Source organism: Abrus precatorius, unplaced genomic scaffold (genome assembly GCF_003935025.1).
Source record: "Abrus precatorius isolate BTA unplaced genomic scaffold, Abrus_2018 Scaffold2, whole genome shotgun sequence".
Classification (NCBI taxonomy): domain Eukaryota; kingdom Viridiplantae; phylum Streptophyta; class Magnoliopsida; order Fabales; family Fabaceae; genus Abrus; species Abrus precatorius.
Window position 1 is genome coordinate 37,761,137 of NW_020874362.1, and position 21,248 is coordinate 37,782,384.

The 21,248-nt window shown below is 31.8% G+C and overlaps 3 protein-coding genes across 12 annotated transcripts; all 3 read left to right on the top strand.

The window, feature by feature from the left end:
- The first annotated feature begins 2,282 nt into the window (after positions 1-2,282).
- On the top strand, positions 2,283-3,160 carry LOC113860132 (heavy metal-associated isoprenylated plant protein 28-like). The gene is made up of 2 exons (XM_027492794.1): positions 2,283-2,358; positions 2,805-3,160. The coding sequence occupies exons 1-2, from the start codon at positions 2,292-2,294 to the stop codon at positions 3,158-3,160; spliced, it is 423 nt and encodes a 140-aa protein (XP_027348595.1). The 5' UTR covers positions 2,283-2,291.
- A 2,715-nt stretch (positions 3,161-5,875) lies between these two features.
- On the top strand, positions 5,876-14,147 carry LOC113857532 (putative lipase C4A8.10). Of its 5 annotated transcripts, none has more exons than XR_003503262.1 (12): positions 5,915-6,212; positions 7,564-7,705; positions 8,145-8,212; positions 8,826-8,896; positions 9,019-9,285; positions 9,819-9,982; positions 10,063-10,201; positions 10,964-11,132; positions 11,226-11,323; positions 11,405-11,514; positions 13,602-13,712; positions 13,892-14,147. XR_003503262.1 is itself a non-coding variant. In XM_027489526.1 (12 exons), the coding sequence occupies exons 1-11, from the start codon at positions 6,065-6,067 to the stop codon at positions 11,507-11,509; spliced, it is 1,341 nt and encodes a 446-aa protein (XP_027345327.1). In that variant the 5' UTR covers positions 5,915-6,064; the 3' UTR covers positions 11,510-11,514; positions 13,602-14,147. The 5 variants fall into 5 exon arrangements, 4 of the variants coding, with proteins under 4 accessions (XP_027345328.1, XP_027345327.1, XP_027345329.1 ...); XM_027489526.1 differs by adding an exon at positions 10,225-10,277 and having other exon boundaries at positions 10,063-10,118; positions 13,602-14,147; XM_027489528.1 differs by lacking the exons at positions 13,602-13,712; positions 13,892-14,147 and adding exons at positions 7,276-7,434; positions 10,225-10,277 and having other exon boundaries at positions 10,063-10,118; positions 11,405-11,750.
- Positions 14,148-16,437: 2,290 nt separating this feature from the next.
- Positions 16,438-20,321, top strand: LOC113860199 (14-3-3-like protein C). Of its 6 annotated transcripts, none has more exons than XM_027492880.1 (7): positions 16,438-16,743; positions 17,026-17,332; positions 17,423-17,510; positions 18,345-18,454; positions 18,581-18,729; positions 19,731-19,783; positions 19,862-20,249. In XM_027492880.1, the coding sequence occupies exons 1-6, from the start codon at positions 16,671-16,673 to the stop codon at positions 19,781-19,783; spliced, it is 780 nt and encodes a 259-aa protein (XP_027348681.1). In that variant the 5' UTR covers positions 16,438-16,670; the 3' UTR covers positions 19,862-20,249. The 6 variants fall into 6 exon arrangements, with proteins under 6 accessions (XP_027348681.1, XP_027348679.1, XP_027348684.1 ...); XM_027492878.1 differs by having other exon boundaries at positions 16,582-16,743; positions 19,870-20,321; XM_027492883.1 differs by having other exon boundaries at positions 16,598-16,743; positions 18,345-18,400; positions 19,870-20,289.
- The last annotated feature ends 927 nt before the right edge of the window (positions 20,322-21,248 follow it).

The following is a 21,248-nucleotide window of genomic DNA, read 5'->3' on the forward strand; positions in this document are numbered from 1 at the left end:
TCATGTCGACAACGAAGTGTTCTCTATTAGTAACACACTGGTTGATTAATTTATTTATTTAGAATTAATTTTTTTATTTTTGTGAGATTTTAATTAATTTTATATTTTTTTAGTTCTAGTTCTTTTTTTTTTTAAATTAATATTTTTGGTCTCTTTCAGTTAGGCGGCATAACAAATAATTCACATGTGACATAAAAAATCAAAACATAGCAACCTCTTAGTTAGTCATGTAATAATTCAAAACTAAAAGTATTAAATTTAAAAAAATTGAAACTAAAACTAAATTTATTTTAAAAACTAAAATCAAAATTATATTTAGTTTTTGTATTAGAAACACAAATTGATAAGCATTTGGCAGTAGAATTTGTCTTAAATTGAAAATGAATTTTTTTATAATCATCACAATTCATAAAAATTTAATGAGTATCTTTATACTTTTTTCAACATATCATTTTTGGGTAATTAATTTGATGGGTATGCCATGAGTATACAATTTTAGATCTCGTAGTAGAATTTATTTCCTTTCAATTATTCCTCTCCTGACAGGCTTTAGTTAATATATGAATTTATTTGTTTAATATGATTCATATATTAAAAAGAAAGAGAATAATTTGAAACAAATTAAAATTCCACACACTTTTAAAATGAATTAATATTTTGGTAGAAATTTTCTCCAAATTAAATCTTTTGACGAAGAAACTTTTGAACATCAGTTAAAGAGACACACGCTATCATCAAGCAGAAATGAGTTTTTGTGGAAACTATATCTGACCTCTATCTTATTAAATACTACAAATAAAGAGCAATATAGATATTAAACCTTTGTATCTTTGTTTCTTTTAGGAAATTGTCATTTGTATCAAAAGAGACTTCGTCAGATATATATGAACTAGTGTTTCACACATATTTTCAACACATCACATTCTCAGCAGATTTTTTGCACATAATATACAGAAGGAACTCGCCGACGCGGCAACCCCCTTCGGTTTATTTATTGATACTTGCCTTGCAAACTTCAGTTTTGGAGCTTGTCACATAAGAATATATATATATATATATATATATATATCATGCTGCCATAGCTTCGTAGGAAGCTTCTGGATTAACACCTGCGATATAAACTTGGAAAAAAAAAAAACACACGCCATGCCATTTTGAAGTTGCAAAATAGTCAAGATTGTATTTCAATAAAATATAGTGATAAGGTTCCATTAACCTATGAAATTTGGTCCATGTATAATCATCCAATCATAGTTAATGACGTACCAAGTGAAAATAAAGTGATGATGGGGATATATATGTCCTTTTCCTTTGGTAACTGGTGACATATATTTCCGTCAATATATATGTTTCTTTCAAGGGTTCCTCCCATTTTCTACGCAATTGCTTTGCAATTTCCAACTTTGTCTACACTTATTAAGTTTTTGCTTACGAGCAGAAAATTAAGAAATGAGAAAGAAAATTCCGTGGAGACTACGCGTGAAATAAGAATGCTTTCTTAATTATGTGGTATTTCTTAATTAATGCTCTTGCTGATGCTCACTCATACAATATAAAGGTTCACCGATCATTATGCTGCCACCTACAAACAGGACATAATCTAGTTATATCATTCATCCTCATTGCACTTCAGAAAGAATGACGGTTAGAAACACTTATTTTTGCCACTGCTTTGAATTGTGTCTATACTCTCATCTTGAAGTTCCTGGCTGTTATGTCTTTTGCATCATCATGCACATATATATGTGTAAAACTTCAATAATTAACGATAATTTTTTTTATTGTCACAATATATATAATGTCCGGTTATTTGAGTTATTTTTTTAAAGTGAAATTACTCTTTTAAATAAAATATATGGTTAAAAAATAATGGTAATAGTAATAATTAATATAAATTAAAGAAAATTTATTTTAGTACTTTCCTTAGAAGTTATATGCTAAATTTAAAAAGAAGTTGAAAAGAAAAACTATACCACATAACCAATTTTTTGAAACTTAAATAGGCATATATAATCTAAATTGATATTCAAATTTAATTAACTTGAAAGGAATAGAAGTTTAAAGTTCGAATGTTCTAGCTTGTTTCCATATAAAAAATGTTTAATTCGATATGTCTGAAACTTCTAAGAGCTATAGTCTTGATAATATCCATACATAGTACTTGAGATGACAAAATGTACATTATATATATATAATTGCAGATGCTCTTGTCCTGATCATATGGTTAATTTTTTTTTGTTTATCACTACTGATTCCGTTTGTTTATTTCTTGTGTTTTACAGATAGTAGAGATGTGTGTGCACATGGATTGTGCGGGCTGCGAAGCCAAGATAAAGAAAGCTCTTAAGAAATTACGTGGTATATGTGTGTTCTATTAAAATTTTATTAACGATGTTTAGTAGACACGCTAGAATGGAATGAAACATAATATGTAGTTTCTATTTTATGTTTAATTATATACTTGAGATACAATATTAAAATTCAAACTCCAGTATTCAATATTGCACATAGTTAGTTTGATGAGTGAATTACTAAAACATTATGTAAGACTAATATGTGACACTAATGTAAAACTCGAATTAAAATATTCATTTAGAAATTAATTTATAAAAGTTAAAAAAAGAAACTAACAATAATTTAAGATTTCAATCTATCCGAATCGTTTTTTATATTATGAAATGATGTGCATTATAAGTCTTATATTAGTGCTAATCACAGATTTATACTTCAACATTATGCCACGGTATGTACGTCCAATATCTACAGGGATTATCCTTACCTACTGTTTAAACAAATTGTACCAGGAGTTGATAGTGTTGACATCGACATGAAGATGCAAAAAGTAACTGTGATGGGTTGGGCAGATCAAAAGAAGGTGCTGAAAACAGTAAGAAAGACTGGTAGGAGAGCAGAGCTGTGGCCATATCCATACAACCCAGAGTACCATGGCTTCACACGCCATTACGCCAATAATTATGAGAACAACTCTTACTTTGCTTCTAATTCCAAGCCTTCCACTTCTTACAATTATTACAAGCACGGGTATAGTAATGGTGAAGACTTTGGCTATTACCGAAAGCCAATTGGTGCAACAATGATTGATGAGAAGACCATGTCCATGTTCAGCGATGACAACCCTCATGCTTGTTCAATAATGTGAAACATACATTGATGATGTCATGAGCTTTTTGACTTTTTCCTATCAACTTGGACAATATTTCATTGACTTAGTTAATATGCACAGTACCTAATTAAGGACTTTTGAGTGCTTATCTCTTCTCTTGAAGTCCCAAATTCAATTGTAAAAGTTTAAAATTAATTGTGAATGATATAAAAATCATAGAAAAATGTCCTTAAGAAATGTTTACATTAAAATAAACTAAAAGCATAGCTTATATTATTCACTTAAAGAAATTGAGGACAACTTTTCAAAATAAAGAGAAAATTAATTTAAATATTAATTAAAAATGGCATAATTTATCTTTTAAAATATTATATGATCACTGCATATAAAAATTTCATATACAGTATCATGAAAAATATTAGTAGTAATTTTGGCTAAAAAACTATAAACTATTAATATTAATAATACCGAGGATCAACTTTAATAATATATCTATTATATTATTAATGTAGATTCGTGATATTTATATTAACAATTTCAATTATACTTTCTGAAGATTATATTAATAAAATAAACTTAACGATTAGTTTGTTTTTATTAGTTTGTGATTTTTTTTAACAGACATCAACATAAACTAGGACAACATGAATGTGACCAAAATCCAACTAAAAAATAAACCGATTATGGCTTTCTGAACTCAAACTCGGTTGTATTATCTTTGGAAAAGTTGTCCCAGTTTGTGCAAGACCCTACAAAACTTCGAAGATAGTGTTGTCCTTATAAGCACAAAATTCAACTAGAAATTTATTGGAAAAACCAAGTCTCATACTAATGACAATGACAATTATTTGGTCGAGGGGACCACTCATAAATGGTCCATAACAGGAATGCTCTAACTTCTCGCATTAATGAAGGATTTTAATTTTTTTAAAATGTATTAATAAATAAAAAAAATGTACTAAAAGTAAAAACTATGACAATAATATATTATTATTTTTCATGAATTTATGTTACTTTTCATTCTTTAATGTTGAGATGATAAATATAAATGACTAAACCTTACATAAAATTATAATAGAAAAATAAGAAATCCAGTGACATGTAAGTAATAAAAATTTATAATTTAATAATTTTAAGACTTAATTAAGTATTTGGTCCTTAAAAGTTACACAATTTAGATTTAATCTCTATAAAATATTTTATTAGCATGTAATTTTTATTTTTTCATGAACTATTGTTTTTAGTCCATCTAATTAATGAAAATTAATTAAAAAAATTGATATTTGATAATATTAGTAAAAAAAACTAAAGATAATAGTATGTAAAAAAAGTAAAAAATATATCTTAACAAGATATTTTATAAAGATCATATCTAAATTATGCAACTTTTAGAAAGATCAAATACTTAATTATATCTAATTTTAAAATTCTAGATTAAATATAACATACAAGTTTACTTGTATAATTTAATCTATTGATGAATATTTCTATGTTATTGATATTGTATAACACTTGGTGATTTTTTTTCAAGTGTCTCTTTACCTAATTCACGTAACATTGATCAATACTTTTTCCTTTCTCCCCCTTTCTGATCTTTTTTCATGAAAAGTTATGTCTCCCTTGTTGTGAATATTCAACACTCATTTATAAGGCTTGCCATCTTCTTTTGAAGAATAATAGTTTCCATCCACTCAATTATTGCACAAAAGTACATTACTTACCTCACTCTTCACAAATCAAATTCGAAACGTCACCATAAATCGATGGTTGACCAAAAAATAAAATAAAATCGGAAATCCTTCACGTCATTTTAAAAAAATATTAACACTTTATCTCTTAATTATTAGTCTTTTTGTTATCATGTTAACTTTTAGCCAGAGAAACATTGAAGTATTGTAAACAGAACAAAAAACAACTATTATCCAAGCTAAACCTTAATTAAAATGTCAAATAAAGTAAATTCACTTTCAAACCAAACCGGTTTAGAAGGTTAAACTATTTTTAAAATTGATTCAATTAAAAACATGTTTTAAATATTTTTTATACAAAATTGATTTTTCAACTTATTTTAAACCTGTTCAAAATCAAATTCGAAAAAATTTTGATTAAAAATAATATTTAAAAACCAGTTTGATCCAAATTTAATTTTCTTCGTAAATTAGTTTGGCCAAAATCTAAACTAGTTTTGAAAAAGAAAAACAGTTCCCCATAAACAAAAGGAGTTTGGTTTCATAGAAAACCAAACAATACCCATCCCTACACGATTCCCTCACTTAAATAGAGACAACTATTTATTGCATCATTTTTTACTTTGTATAGGTATAATTATCATATTTTAAAAAAAAATTGAAAAATTTTCATTCTTGAAGATAAGGTAAATTTTATATGCATTTTTATGTCAAATTAAATTATTATTTTAATGATTATATTCTTGAAGATAAGCTACTTTTTAGGGATTAAAGGGGTAAAAGGGATTTCTGATTTGTTAAAAAGGAAAGTTATGGTTATTTTGAAATGTGCCATTTGAAAGTCTTCAGTAACAAAAAATGAATAAACTTAAAACTAAATTCTGACGTGGATGATATTTGTACACATGTCATCGTATCAGCGAGTGGTGTCAAATTTTGGATACCGTAGAAATTACTCAAAAAGAAGATGAAAATCCGATTGGTGTGGTGTGACGCCACGCTGTCTGCGTCCGTATCCTTGCTTTGCGTGTCGTTTAATAGAAGTGATGTCGTTTAACAAATCACCATTGGCTTCTTCCCACCCACGAAATCCATATTCTGAGACACCAAAACTTGAAGTGCAAAGAGGAAAGAGAAGGGTATGTATGGGCAGTGGTGTGATTTGGTCGAAAAGATAACAACAGAGCCCAACGCTTGTGCCGTTTGCCTTGGAAGGAGAGAATAAGGGATTGGGGTATTTATATTTGGACACATGGCAACGGCTCCCTTCATTCACGCGCGCTATGCTTACTCGCCCAGAATTTGCAATCGCAGCAAGAGTGCCTCGCAATCGCAACAAGGCTCCATACCCTCTTCTTCTCATCCTTCATCTTCTAACTCCGCTTTCACTTTCTCTTCTGGTATTTCTTCTTCATTCCCTAACCAATTTCATTACGCTCTTCTTAATGATCCAACATTTCATTCTCATAATTAGGACTGTTTCGGATTAAAAGTACATGTCTCATTTTTCTAACTCATTATCCTCAATTAAGGCAATATCAAACCATTTGTTCCCTCGGGAGTGAGTGTAAAGTTAAACACCGTGCAAAGCATTCTTTTGTGTATCCACGGTGTTGAGTTTTATTTGTTTATTTAATCTACACAAAATGTGGTTGCTAAGATTTTTCACGTTTGCTAGGAATATGGTTAAAATATTCCTTATACAACTTTATAAGCTTGGACAATACTTCTCCCGAAAGCTAGCTAAAAAGAAGAGGATTGTCCAAGCTTTAAAAAAATGAACATTTGTAGGTAGCCCCTTTTTCTTTTAGAAACAAATTGGGCCTAACCTCCCAAAAGTTAACTCAAGGGAGGGGGTTGTCCAAGCTTTATAGAATTATCTTAAGAATTGTGAAGTGTGTACATTATGCATTTCGCGTGCTTATGTCCTTTGCCAAAATTTGAAGATGGAACATTGTCTTCCTATTGGGAAAACAGAGAAAACTGGAACGAAAAACTAAGGAGTGTTATGCTCAATTTTGCGCTTACAACTTCGAAAGATGAATTCACAGAACCCATATTCCATCTAACAGGCTCCTTAAATCCTCTCTCTTCCTAACAACTCAATTCTATGCTGTGCCATAACCAACTCACTCCTTTCCTATATTTACCCGCCGCCTCCAGACACACATTTATTGGTCTTGGGCATTTGTCATAACTACTCCCATTATCATTCCCCTGAATATTCCCATCAGCCTTGCTACAATAATAAGATTGATAGTCACAGTAGGTTCTAGTAGCAGAAATAGCCTATCTTATCTTTAGGCTAAGATTCATACATATGCTGCTCCACAGACGTCATAGTGGTGGGAACCTTGTGCATTGGGCAACATTTTTTTTACATTCATGTTATATCCTTGGCGTACTTTCTCCATCTTCTTTCTTTGTCAATCTTTTATCTGTTTTCTTTTTGTACTTTTCCAGGTAAAAGAGCACTGTTGGAATGATAAGGTTTATGTAGGGAGGAGAGAAAAGAGAGAGAGACGGTTGCGACTTGTGAATAAATAATTGCTTACTAAGTATATGTTTGATAGATGTGATAAAGTTCCACAGCCTAATACTTCTATTTATACTAAAGATTAGGTGAAGTAATAGTGCTAGTCTTAGCTTTCAAACTCTAAGACTAATTATAACCTACTATTCTGATAATAGTATTCATATAGGTGCAAGTATATATAGTTTTCATTAAAGCTGGTAGATGAACTTTTGCAGGTACAAACAGTGGACAGAGACACCAGGGCCTTAGAGCTCAAGCTATGAGTACTGTCACTGGTGGAAAATCTTTTGCCAGCATAGGGAATGTGAAGAACGACCCTGATCATCTCCTTGTTCTTGTTCATGGTATTTTAGCTAGGTATATAATATGTTTATATTGAGAGAATAAAAATTGTTTGAATATGTTTGTTAACTGTGAGTGAAGGTTATTAAGAACTATGGGTGAAAAGTGAAATTAACATGCTTAATGCTGTCTTAGTTGGGTGCTCTATTGAAGTTCAGCTGAAAAGGATTATGGTTTTCATCCTGTTTATGATTAGTTGGTACCCTTTCCAGCTTGCCTTTCAATTATAAATCTGATTCAACTAATAATCTCACAATTTAGCAAATGGATAGGGGAAAAGTTAAAAATACCTTTCATAGATTTACACTTTTACTAGTTGATTTCACTGCAAATTTGGGCTGATGGGTGTCTAACCAACATATACTCTCTTCTCTATGTTGATCATATGAAGTGGATTTGTGTATTTTTAAGTTTAGTCTGGTTCAAAGTTTTACCGATGTTTTTAGTGATACAGCACAGGGGACTGGACTTATGCAGAAGCAGAGTTGAAAAGGCGTCTGGGAAAAAACTTTTTAATTTATGGTTAGTACATGTTTTTTACTTGTGGTTGTCTACATTATGTTGCATAATGCTACTCTAGTCCTCTAAATTGAGCTTATTTGTAAAGTTACAAGTAAGGGTGTCTTTTTCCCATTATGTTATGTTTGATCCTTGAACCACATTGTTCTTAGTTTTTCAGATTAAATTGTTACTTATGGGATGTTTGATTAAGAAATTGCACAAATATCTTAGATTTTATTTGAATATGATGGCCAATATTTGTGTTTGTGTGTGCTATGCACAAGAAAAAATAGAAATGGTAAAAAAGATGAACATGAGAACAATCATTAAAATTTTTTAATGACTGCTCTATAGGAGGCAACTGACTAAGATACCTTGGCCAACTCAAACACGAACTGCTTTATTATGGATGGACACTGCCAAGTTAAAGTAAAACTTGCCTGTGCTCAATTGTTCTTCCTTTTTACTTGTTTTTTCCCAAGTTAATGCAGGGGAAAGTCTATTTGTATAATTTGGAAAATAGAAAGCCTAATCTGTATAAGATAACATTTGTTGTGTATTGTTTGGGTGCCTCATCCACAAGTGTAAAATTATTTGTCTAGCAGAAGTCTTAACATTTATTTGTTGTGTGCAGTAAGTTCATCAAATGCTTACACTAAGACGTTTACTGGGATTGATGGAGCTGGAAAGCGATTAGCTGATGAAGTGAGTTCTGAAACATGCAAATTCATGTATCCAAAGTTTGAACGCCCAATTTCAGTTCTGATAGTTTTGAATTTCTCTTGAATTGATTCATGTTGTATGTTTATTGCCTTTCATCAAAACAGGTCTTGCAAGTTGTTAAAAAGACTAAGAGCCTGAAAAAAATCTCCTTTCTATCTCACTCTTTAGGAGGCTTGTTTGCTAGATATGCAATTGCTGTCCTTTATTCACCTGATACCTATAATAGGGATCAGCAGGGTGATCTAGCAAACAGCATGACAGAAAACTCCCCGAGAACAAGCTTTTCCAGAGGAGGGATGATTGCTGGGTTGGAACCAATCAATTTTATAACTTTAGCAACTCCACATCTTGGCGTAAGGGGAAGAAAGCAGGTCTGTTCTGGAGAATATAAATTATTGTTCTGATGTTTTTTGCTATATATTGATTTTTATTTGGATAATCTATATATCACATTTGTGTGGTCTTGCTTTTTTATAACTTGAAATTGTCTTGGTGCTCTGCATTAATGATTTGCCACTTGACCTACATAAAAATAGTGTTTTATTTATGATAAATTATTGTCTTCTTGGTTTTGACACGCTCTACTTGAGAGTAATTTTAGCTTTCTAGTGCCTTGAGCAGTATGCTACCCTTTTTGCTTCAGTAACATTTTTTGTTCACTTGAGTACTGTAGAAATTCTGTGAAAAATGTATGAAACTAGTTTATTTGGAGGTATTTTTTAACTTATCAAAGCCCTGCAATTTTCTCATTAACAAGCATAATATAAATATTACTGTAATATTTGTTTCTGTTTTTATTCTATGCACCTCTTTATCATGTTGTTTATATTCATTATTTTATCTATCAACACTGAAAATTTACTGGCCATAAGAGTTTTGACTGTTTGCTATGCATATTTTTCAGCTTCCATTTCTGCTGGGTGTGCCAATCCTCGAAAAGCTTGCTGCACCTATAGCTCCTCTTTTTGTTGGTCAGACAGGTAGTCAGCTGTTCCTTACTGATGGCAAACCCGACAAACCACCTCTTCTATTGAGAATGGCTTCTGATTGTGAAGATGGAAAGTTTCTGTAAGTAAAGCAATCTATTTATACTTTATCTTCCTATTTTTCAATTAAGGAATCTATTATAAATTTTAATATTTTTGTAGATCTGCACTTGGAGCATTTAGATGGCGCATGATTTATGCTAATGTTTCGTATGATCGTATCCTCTCAGTCTGTTTTCTTGTTTTACAACTTGCTAGGTATATCTATGATAAACTTTTGGCTCATTTTCCCTCAATTTTGGTAATTTCTTTAACTTAATATAGATATGGTTGGTTGGCGCACATCCTCTATAAGGAGGGAAAGTGAGCTCAGTAAGGTGAATATGATGATTTTCCCTTGTGGATTGGGTTTTGTTGGTTATTAATCTCCAATAATTAATATGTAAGTTTATTATGTAATACTAAGGCCGAGTTTAGGTGAGCTTGTGGATAAGTCCTTATAAGAAAATAAAAATAATATTAAAAATGAATAAAACTTTTTTTATAAGTTAAAAATAATTTATCTTCTTAAGTTTTACAGAAGTTAAATAAGAGAGCTTTTTAAAAAATAGAAAAACATAAGTTGCACTGTGTTCTCTGGTAAACCTTCATAGTTACTTAATAGGAATTCCAATTGGAACTTCCTATCACTGCAGAGTCACTACCTGTCAGCATAAGCAGAAAGCCTTTATCTAGAAAAACATGGTAGGGGATCTTTGTTTTATTTGTATCAGTTGATTCATGCAATACTGTTGTTCATGAATGTCTACGTAATCCTTTTGAAACTAAAAGAAAAATGGCAGATCAAAGGGATTGGTACTGCTATTGAAATGTTGTGAGTGGTGCTAGTTCTGGATCTTAGATGGTTAGTGTCAGCTACTGTATTACAAACTTGGAGACAACTATTAAATGTTGGGTAAAGTGGCAAATGCTGTCATCCTTGTTTAGTGCAGATTTTGTATTAAAAATTAGGATAAATTATTTAGAATAGAAGGGGAACTAACATTTTCTGTTTTATTGGCAGCCTCCTCGCCAGTCATTAGATGGATACAAACATGTGGTTGATGTGGAATATTGTCCTCCTGTCCCTTCTGATGGCCCTCAATTTCCTCCAAAAGCAGCGAAAGCAAAGGAGGCAGTACAGAATGCGCCCAGTACTCAGAATACTGTGGAATATCATGAGATTATAGAAGGTGATTCTTGTGTTGCCAAGAGTAACTGGAGATTTAGCAAAATTAAATATTCAGTCACTGAAGTTCCCCTAAACCCACTAATATTTTTAACAGATGAGATGATACGGGGATTACAGCAGTTGGGATGGAAAAAAGTTGATGTCAGCTTTCACTCAGCATTCTGGCCTTTTTTTGCTCATAACAACATTCATGTACGGTATCCATTAAAGCAATAGGATGATGGTGGTATTACAAATACAAAGTTTTTAACACGAGTACTTGTTCGATTGTAGGTAAAAAATGAATGGCTTCACAACGCTGGTGTAGGAGTAATTGCTCATGTAGCTGACAGCTTAAGACAGCAAGAAGCATCATCAATTTTGTCTGCTAGCTTGTAACTAGTGTATGTAATTTCACTTTGCCTGAGACATGAGTAACTACACTATACAAGATGAAGAAAAAGCATTTTTTTTTTAGTTTTCATTACTCATTAGCATAATTACAATGTTCTATTATGAACATATGTTCATGCAAGCATATAGCAAGCAAGATAGTCAAAATCGAGATTTTTTAAGAAAGGTTTGGCAAATATGTAAATCGTGTAACTATAATATGGATTGTAAGATTTTACCTAAAATTCAAAATGATTTTTGAATTCATTTATATGCATAATAGTTAATGAAAACAAGGCAAAATAAGCTTGAATTTCTGACAGCGATAAACTTGTAAGTCACAAAAATTCCAAATCTAGAACCCCCACCAACAGCAGCATCCTAGTTGCTTCCAACTCTAGCAGCACCTGAATTCCCATTACCCTCCCTAGCAGCTGCTTTACCACTTAAAGACATTTATATATAGCTAAACAGATTAGAGGAGTGTAACCTAACTGAGATTAGAAACTTGAATCCAGGATCCAAATAGTATAGCAACTGAACAAAAGCAAGGAGTAGTTGAACCTTTAAGAAAATAAACCAAGTGTTGAACCTAGAAGCAAATGAGCTGAAGTGAAGAGTGTGCCAAACCCAGGAGTAGAAAAACCAGGGGGGTTGGTACTTTCGTGTGCATATAGCAAAAAAAACAATGATGAAGAAAAGTGCTAAAATAAATGAGTTAAAGTCTTTAATTTAATGGGTCAACTAATAATAGATTAGATTTGTTGATTTTTTTTTTTTCAAAAGAAACAAGTTCGAGTAGGATCGAAAAAATTGTTTGATCCTACTGATACTAGCAAAGCTAGTTACAGATGTGATTGGGATCATTGAGGCATGAAAAAATTTCCAAATTATCACAATTTTAACTACCATGATAGCAGATTTTTCTGAACGGTGATTATGATGCAACTATGTAGAGATACACATTATTATACTTATGAAAACATGCTTTTTGTGTATTAATTTGACTGGTATAGCCGTGATTCTTATTGCTATTTGGAAGAAGTAGGAGCGCGCATTTGAAATGTTATTTAATTGGCTATAATTTCAAATTTGAGCCACAATCTCAACATTTTATTAATATTTTTTTTGGTTAGAATAGAATGGAAGAGGAGTGACTTTTCTAAAAATAGCTTGTTTGGTTAAAAATTTGAAGAGTTGATAAAGGGGTCAAAATCCCTTCTCTCCCATTTTTGCCTTCCCTTCAATACTGCGGAGATTTTGAGGAGGGGGGGGGGGGGGAGGGGGGAGTAGATACTGTTAGTTTGAATACTTGGGTTTAATGGTTTTAGGTGTCTACCATAAGTGTAAATTATTCAGTTTAATTGTATACTTAGTCCCTATACTTTAATCTGTTTATTTTGGTCCTTTTATTTTAAGTATCTGCATTTAGTCCTCACAATTTCTCAAGAAAACAAAAAATAACTTTTATTACATTTGGTACATTTTATTTTATTTTTATATTTTGTATATATATATTTTTGTTCTTATCTAGTTTAATTCGGATATGATCTAGGTCAAGCACCTAGACGTAATAAGTGAGTCTATTTTTTGCATAAATTCAAATTTAAGACCTATTTAAAAGATACCGAATTGTTTACTGTTTGAATTAATTTTTTATGGTTATTTTATGTATTTTTTCCTCTGACATTTATATAATATTGCATTATATTTTCATTATATTTATATTAATTATTTAGCAAATTTTATGGCATGGTACTTAATTTTGTTAGGAATTAAAATTAAGGGACCAAGATTATACAATGATTAAATTATAAAACTAAAATTGCAATTAACTTATTTTCCATTTTCTTACACTCCAAATAAGGTGTCACATCCCTCTTAAATTGCCTTCCTCCGAGCTTCTCATTTGGACCAAACACTAAGGAAAAGGAGAAAAAATGTACAAAACTTCCTCTTGTTCTGCTATAATCCAAGACGTGCAGTTGCCATTTTTGTTATTAATCCAGACCACTATTCCATGCGCGGTTTTCGAGTACCCGTGTTAGATGTGATATTTGTAACTTTAACTGACCTAACGCTGAGTGTAGTGTTAGAGTCTTCAACTTTCAGAACACATTGTTTAAGGCGAAGGGAAGGTAAAAATGAAGGCTATATTTTGTCAGATGGCTTCCTGGAAGTAATTGCAATCAGTAGCCTCTAGAATCCGGTTCGTCTTTGTGACATTGAGAATTAATTTCAATTAGAGAGGTGTTTCTCTGTAAAGAGTGATAATAAATAATAAAAATAACCCAAAATCTTCAAATTAGCCCTTTTCATTCTCGAAAAGACTTTTCTAATTTGGATACTATCTAACATTTTTTTTTTCGATTTTCATTTTATTTTCAGCAGCCAAACATGTTCATGTTGCCTGGCCAGTTGGTGGTAATTTAACCTTATCTAGGCAGCTGCATGCCCACGAACTCGATCCCTAAAATTGTGTTACATGATCAATGAACATTTATTTCTTTGTTAACTGGAAAAGTTCGTATATACAAACAGTTAGTCATGGAAATTCCCTTCGACAAGAATTAAACACTCCTTATATTGGAAACAGTTAGTCCCCGAGATATTGTTATTATTATTTTTATTAGAGGAAGGGTTATTAGTGCTTGGAAAAAAGTAAAATAGACTAAACATGAGTGTATCATTTTTCACATGGAGTAAATTAGCAATTTATTTATATTTTAGTTGTATTTCTATTTTGACTCTTTTGCGTTATACAACAACAATCAAGCCTTATTTCAATGTTTTGCACTATAAAACTCTCGAAATAAAACACATGACATTAAGTGAAAGCATGGAGTAAGATAGAATCTTGATCATATATATATACATATGAGTGGTAAAGATTGATATTGTTTAAATTGAACTTTGATTATTTATATTTGATTGCATGAATTTGGTAGAAGAGGGTGAAATGGAAGAGAATGAAATGAGATTAAATTATATTATGCTATATGGATTTTGAAAAAAGAAAGAGGATGAAATGGAATGAAATTCAATAGAATTTATTTAATCTAATTGAATTACTTATTCTCCTCTCTTTTTTCTTCTGGATTAGGAACGAATGGGATGGTTTAAATATAAAACTCCATTAGTATCTTACTTAAATTTTGTTTCTTTTCTTCAAGTTGCTGGATAGCGATAGCTTTCTCTCTACTGTAGAATTGATTGGTGCCCTACTTTCTCACCTAATTTACTTACATAGTCTTGTGATGCAAAACTTTTGCTGCGATGTCTATACAATAATTATTTGTAGTTTATAGTTATAACTTGTAATTTATTTATACATTCCTCTTCTAAATTTTGTTAAAGATACCAATTTTAAGCTGCCCATTCTGAACTGCTTAGATAAGCTAAATCTATTCTAAGCATAACTTTAAAAGTTCTAGTTTAAGAGTTATTTCTATAACGAAAAAATAAAGAAAATCAAATATACACATAATAATCATAAAAAAACATTCGTACCAACGCCATCTTTGTGCGTGGTGCTTCACTCACCCAAAGTTAAAACAACTAGCTTATTGAACTGGGTTCAAACTTAACAGGGGAAGATTTGAATAAACAAGGAGAAATTATACGTTTGAATTTTAATAATTAATAAAAAGTTTTGAATTACTACCATAAAATTCACGTTTGTTGAATTATTTTCAGTATAAGCTTAATTATATTATTCCATGATGCTAAAAATTGAAGAGTTTGTTGAAACCAAGTTCTATTTTATAGTTTATTAATTTCTTAGGGTGTTCATTGGATAGGGACAAAGAGCTGTTTCAATTATCTTGACCCGAAGCAACGCATGGGTTTGGTGGCTACTTTAGTTATGAACTCATGGTCCAACCTTATCTAACCCAATTGACCTTTGCATAATACTTGGATCAAAGTTTCTTTTTCTCAAAAATAGCTTTCTTCATTTAAAAATAGTGGCCATGTGAAAACATTATTTTTATATAAAAATGAAAGAAATAAGTCTTAATTATATAAAAACACATAAACTATTTTTATTTAGTGATTGGGTTTTATATGATTTTCATTCCCATAAGAAATGGTGTGTTTGTCGCTTTTCTATAAAATATTTAAAAAGTATCTATAACTTATTTTATCAACTTTTATTTTTACTTTGGTTTCTATAATTTTAAATTTTGGAAATATTTTTATAAGTTAAAAATTTAATCAAGTATATTTTTAGTTTTGCTATTTTTTATTTTTAATATTCTTTAAATATTATTACTAAAGTATAATAATATATTTTTATCTTTAGAAAGAAATATAATAAACAAAGCTTAAGATAATGCTTTAAAAAATTATTATTTTTTAAGTTTAAACAGGGACACTATTTTTAAAATTTAAATAAAAATAAATTCTCTTAAAAAAAATGGGTTCATTATTGAAAATAGTTGATATACCGAAATCACTTGAACTGCAAAGTAATCCTATTTTTTACACATCATACGAGACAGTGCGAAGAAGATTAAAGAAAGAAAATGAGAAAAAAATGTTATAGATAATATGAAAAAAAATTGTAAAAAAGTGAGATAAAAAATAAATTTCTGATAGTTTTATAATATTCATTTTCTTAAAATTAATTTTTTATTTTAAAATTTAAAAAATGACTTAAATAAACAATAATGTAAAAATGGGTATTATTAATTTCTAAAAGGATAGATAAAATGTTGAAAAAAAAAAGGATATATAAAATAGAGGGGAAAATCAAATTAAATGAATAGTACATTTCTTAGTTGTAAAAATTTCGAAATGAATAGAGTAGTTTTTAATGTTTGCGTGTGAACGATCCCTAATATTCAAATGATAAAAAGTGAATTTGAAATTTCAATGCCCACCAAACGCCAATCAATTTGCCTCCCTTCCAATCTCACTCTCCACCCACCGCCGTGACCATCACCAACGTCCCACTAATAGCGAAAATGTAAAAGCGTGCGGAGCACTCTCGGAAGAGCGCGTGGAAAGAGGCCCCTTCCCCCACGACCAAACTGTGGCGTCGTGGCCTGTCTCAGTGTCCCTCCACAACCAAACCCTTTCATTCAAGTTGGGATCCAAACACACACACACACACACATCATTTCTAGAGCGAGAAACTCAGAGGAGAGAGAGAGAGAAAGTAGCCATGGCTTCCACCAAGGAACGCGATAACTTCGTCTACGTCGCCAAGCTCGCTGAACAAGCCGAGCGCTATGAAGGTCTCCTCTCTCTCTCTCTAATCCATTCTCTTTGCTTCGAATTTTTCATAACTTTTTTTTCTCTCTGTGGTTCCTCTGTTTCCTCCGTTCTGAGAATTTGAGATTTGAGAGTCTCCACTGCGCTGAACTTGATGTTTCATTTGAAAATATTTTTATTTTTGAAAAATAGTTTGTTTCTGTTTTTGTTTCTGGTTTACATGGTTCAATTGAGACGAAAATTGGAATGGGGGTTTTGAATTTTCTGGAGAAAATTTGTGAGAATTTCACGCTTGCGTGTGTTAGAAATGGTGGATGCGATGAAGAATGTGGCGAAGCTAAACGTTGAATTGACGGTTGAGGAGCGAAACCTTCTATCGGTTGGGTACAAGAACGTTGTGGGTGCTCGTAGGGCTTCGTGGAGGATCCTTTCTTCGATTGAGCAGAAGGAAGAAGCGAAAGGGAACGATGTGAGTGTGAAGAGAATAAAGGAGTATAGGCAGAAAGTGGAATCTGAGTTGTCAAATATCTGCAGTGATATCATGACTGTTATTGATGAACACCTTATTCCCTCCAGTTCTTCTGGTGAACCTAGTGTCTTTTTCTACAAAATGTGAGTCACTTTTGTTCTAAACCTTTCTCTCTGTTTCTCACTGAGAATTTAAAATTTCGTCTGTTTTGATTTCTCCTTCATGGTTTGCAGGAAGGGGGACTATTACCGGTATCTCGCGGAGTTCAAGTCCGGTGATGAGAGAAAGGAGGCTGCCGATAATTCTATGAAAGCATACCAGGTTTGCTTGTGTTCAAACCGCTTGAATCTGTGTGTTTTAAATTTTAGAAGGTCTTGATATTTGTTACCAATCACGTCTGATAATTCGTGGTATTTGTTGTGGATTGTGGTTGGTTGACATGTCTCTGGTAGGCTGGTAGCTGAAGCCAGAGATGAATATATATTTCTGTTTCGGTGTTTCCCCATTCCTTTTTTAATTCCAAGTCTTGACTATTTGTATTGCTTTTTGACTAATCGGATAGAATTATTGAATCCCTGACAAAAGTGCTAACTTTATTGGCCGTGTCCTTTTTCAATTTTCTTTTGAAGGTAATCGTCAACACTCAACAATCTATTATTGCAATACAAATCAAGTGATTGGAATAACTTCAACTTCAATGTTAATAACTTAATATATATCTGTTGTGTTGGTGTTATTATCTCAATTTGTAGTTGATTTGTGTGCCAGAACTCTTCACTGAATATGTACTTTGAACTTTGAAGGATTGATTCTATGGTTCTTTATCACTAAGATTGTATGTTTGTTAGGGAGGAAAAAATTAGCCGAGATTTGAGGTTTATATGTGCTTGTTTGTGAAAAAAAGAGATGAATATAAGCAGAGCAGTTACTTTTATGTGTTTCATTAAGTTTTGGGGAGAGGAAAAGGAGTGGGGACACAGTAGTGTTATTATTCAGGCATGACTTTCAATATCTTATATTTGTCCTATGACTACCTATGATCGGTTTTGCTGGTGTGACAGTAGATGAAGGCATCGCCAATACAAAGTTGGCTGTTGATTACCGAGTATTTTTCCACCAGTTCATGTTAATCTAAACTATTCCTAAATATTGCAGATGGCTTCCACTACAGCAGAGGCTGAGTTACCTCCTACGCATCCAATCCGATTGGGGTTGGCTTTGAACTTTTCTGTCTTTTATTATGAAATTTTGAACTCCCCTGAAAGGTGTGCCTTTATCTTTATTTTCCTGACTGTGTTATTATTTAATGCCGCACCTCTTATTTGTTCATGCACTAGTGTCTAAGTTGGGCTCTTTTTAACACAGTACTCCTCATATTTCTCACATTTCAGGGCTTGTCACCTTGCGAAGCAGGCATTTGATGAAGCAATCTCTGAGTTGGATACTCTGAGTGAGGAGTCTTACAAAGACAGCACACTTATTATGCAGCTTCTGAGGGACAACCTCACCTTGTGGACTTCTGACATCCCTGAAGATGGAGGTAAGCATTAATGGAAATTAATGTTACTTATCACTATGATAGCTGGACTTTCTGCAACAGAAGTGGAATATATCAAGTTTTTTATTTTTATTTGATAAATGTCCATTTCAGGTATAATAGGCATTGTTATGATTTATGTTTGTATGGTTGTTTGTCCGTGGCTATTGTGACGTCCTTTTGTTTGATATTATGTTTATCTGTGAAGGAATTTTTGTCACACAAGTTTATTTGTCTGAGATTGTCATTGTTGGTGCAACACATTTTACTACCGACTAGATAAAGATCCTTACTTTCTCTGAATAAGGTCCAAAGGAAGAAATGATAATAACTCAGGGAACTAGATCTTGATTTGTGCCAAGAAGGAAGTGTCATCATTCTTCCGTTGCAAATAATTGAAGAATCCCATGTTGATCAAAATTCCATAATATTGAATAAAACAGGCTACTGCAATGGCATCTAATCTCATTGCTTCATGTTTTACTACTTGTCCTTTCTCCACTACTCCTATTGAATTATTTGATACTATTGTCATAATGAGAAATACTACGGTAAAAATGACCTGTTACCCTGATTTTGAAGTTAATCACAGGGGTTTATATATATGACTTTGATTGACTTAGATTTTAGGAATTTTGGAGATTGATGTTCTTCTTGAACTTGTGCACTGAGTTCAGGTTATATAATTTTTCTTTTGTTTAGCGTTTAATGTAGAATTGAAATTAGGTTAGAGTTGTTTCTAGCGTAGGATGCATAAACATGGGTAGGGTTATTGGATACAGCATTTGTATGCTGCGGGGATTTCAGCATTTTCTTTAAAGATTCTCTGTGATGTGTGTGTGTATAGTATATAGATACGGTCTCCTATACTGAATTAGCAGTTTCAATTTTGGCTATTCCTTGTTTCAGTTTCCAGTTTTTTTCCTTATTTGTCATTTTTTCCTGCCAACCCAACTTTGGTACCTTGATTTCCCTGGCTAATTAAATATCTCCTTTTTGAACAGCCGAGGAACAAAAGGTGGAGTCTGCCCGAGCTGCTGGTGGTGAAGATGCATAGGTAGGTTATGTACCCACTTAGCAGATGGTATTTGCGTTTTACTTTTTGAACGTAACAAAGTTACATTTTGCAATGAAGTGAAGCAGATATATTTGCAGGAATTTGTGGTGTGCATACGAGAAGACTAGTCTCTTGCAACCCTTGATAGTTTACCATTAGGATGTTGTAATAGAACATGAAGTTGAAATCTAGAAAATCACCCTAGGGCTTTGTGCCTTTTCTTTTATTCTATGCGTGTCTTTTCTTCTAGTGGAGACTGGAGTTGAAATTACATGATGGTTTGGCTGTAATTTAGTGGATTGCTTCATTTTGACTTCACATCTTTCCCAAAGGATGCTACCTCGCATTCTTTCATCAGTTTTACATAGATAAAATTTATTAAAATTATGCGAATCATTGTTCCCAAAATGTGTGAATCATGGAATGTGGAAACATCTATGGCTGCTGTTTATCACCGTATTTTTCTTAGTGTTCAATTGGAGTATTACCCATGATATTATTGCAAGATTGAATACATTATCCCAACTTGTACTTTTTTCCGAGATTTTAATTTTCAAAGGAGGCTTGATATAACTTCCAACAACCATTATGGGACACAACTGTAGACACCATAGATAAATCGAATAAAAAAAGTGGAAAGACACTTTTAGCTTTGATTGGAATACTTTGATTTAATATTATTCTCTGTATCCTCGGTTGTTTATATTTTTCAAGTAATGCTAGATAGTAAGAGAAGTACTTGCACCAAAAACGCAGGAATTTGAAATCAATAAAGTTATGCATAACCATTAAAAGGGAAGAGAGAATCAAAACCATTCTTCAATAAATTTCATAAAGAATATCGCAACAAGTAAGTGTCGTTCACTTCCGTATAAGTAAATTCCGTATCATTAATCAATTTCCAAAATTAACACATTATTACAAGAAACTGGTCTAGGACACCTAATACTGTTTTTCCTAAGAATGTCCAAAAGATTACACACCTGCAAGATTTTGGCTACTCATTTGATAGAAAAAAAAAAAAAACACAGTAAGATCATTAAAAGAAATAAAAAATAAGTAGTATTATTGCTTGATGATACTTGCAGCAGCTTGAGAGAATTTCTTTATATACTCAAGTGGGGAAAATAAACGTCAATTTTGAAAGTTTGCTATTGAGTACAAAGTTTGGCAAATAACACTTCTCTTTTAAAGATACTTAAAATTACACTCCCATCTACTCTTATTTTAAAATAACACTCTTCACCTCTAAGAATTAATTAAATCCAAGTTACATTCTTTTTTTTATATAAACAAACTTATTAATATATGTATATATAACGACTTGCATTCTTAAACTACTCAACACGATATCAATAAACTAATTAAGACACGTGTATAAAAATAAGCACGAGCGGGTCAAATAATTTTGTTTGACCCCCAGAAGAAACCCAAGGAAGAAATGACAACCTCAGAATTCACAGAC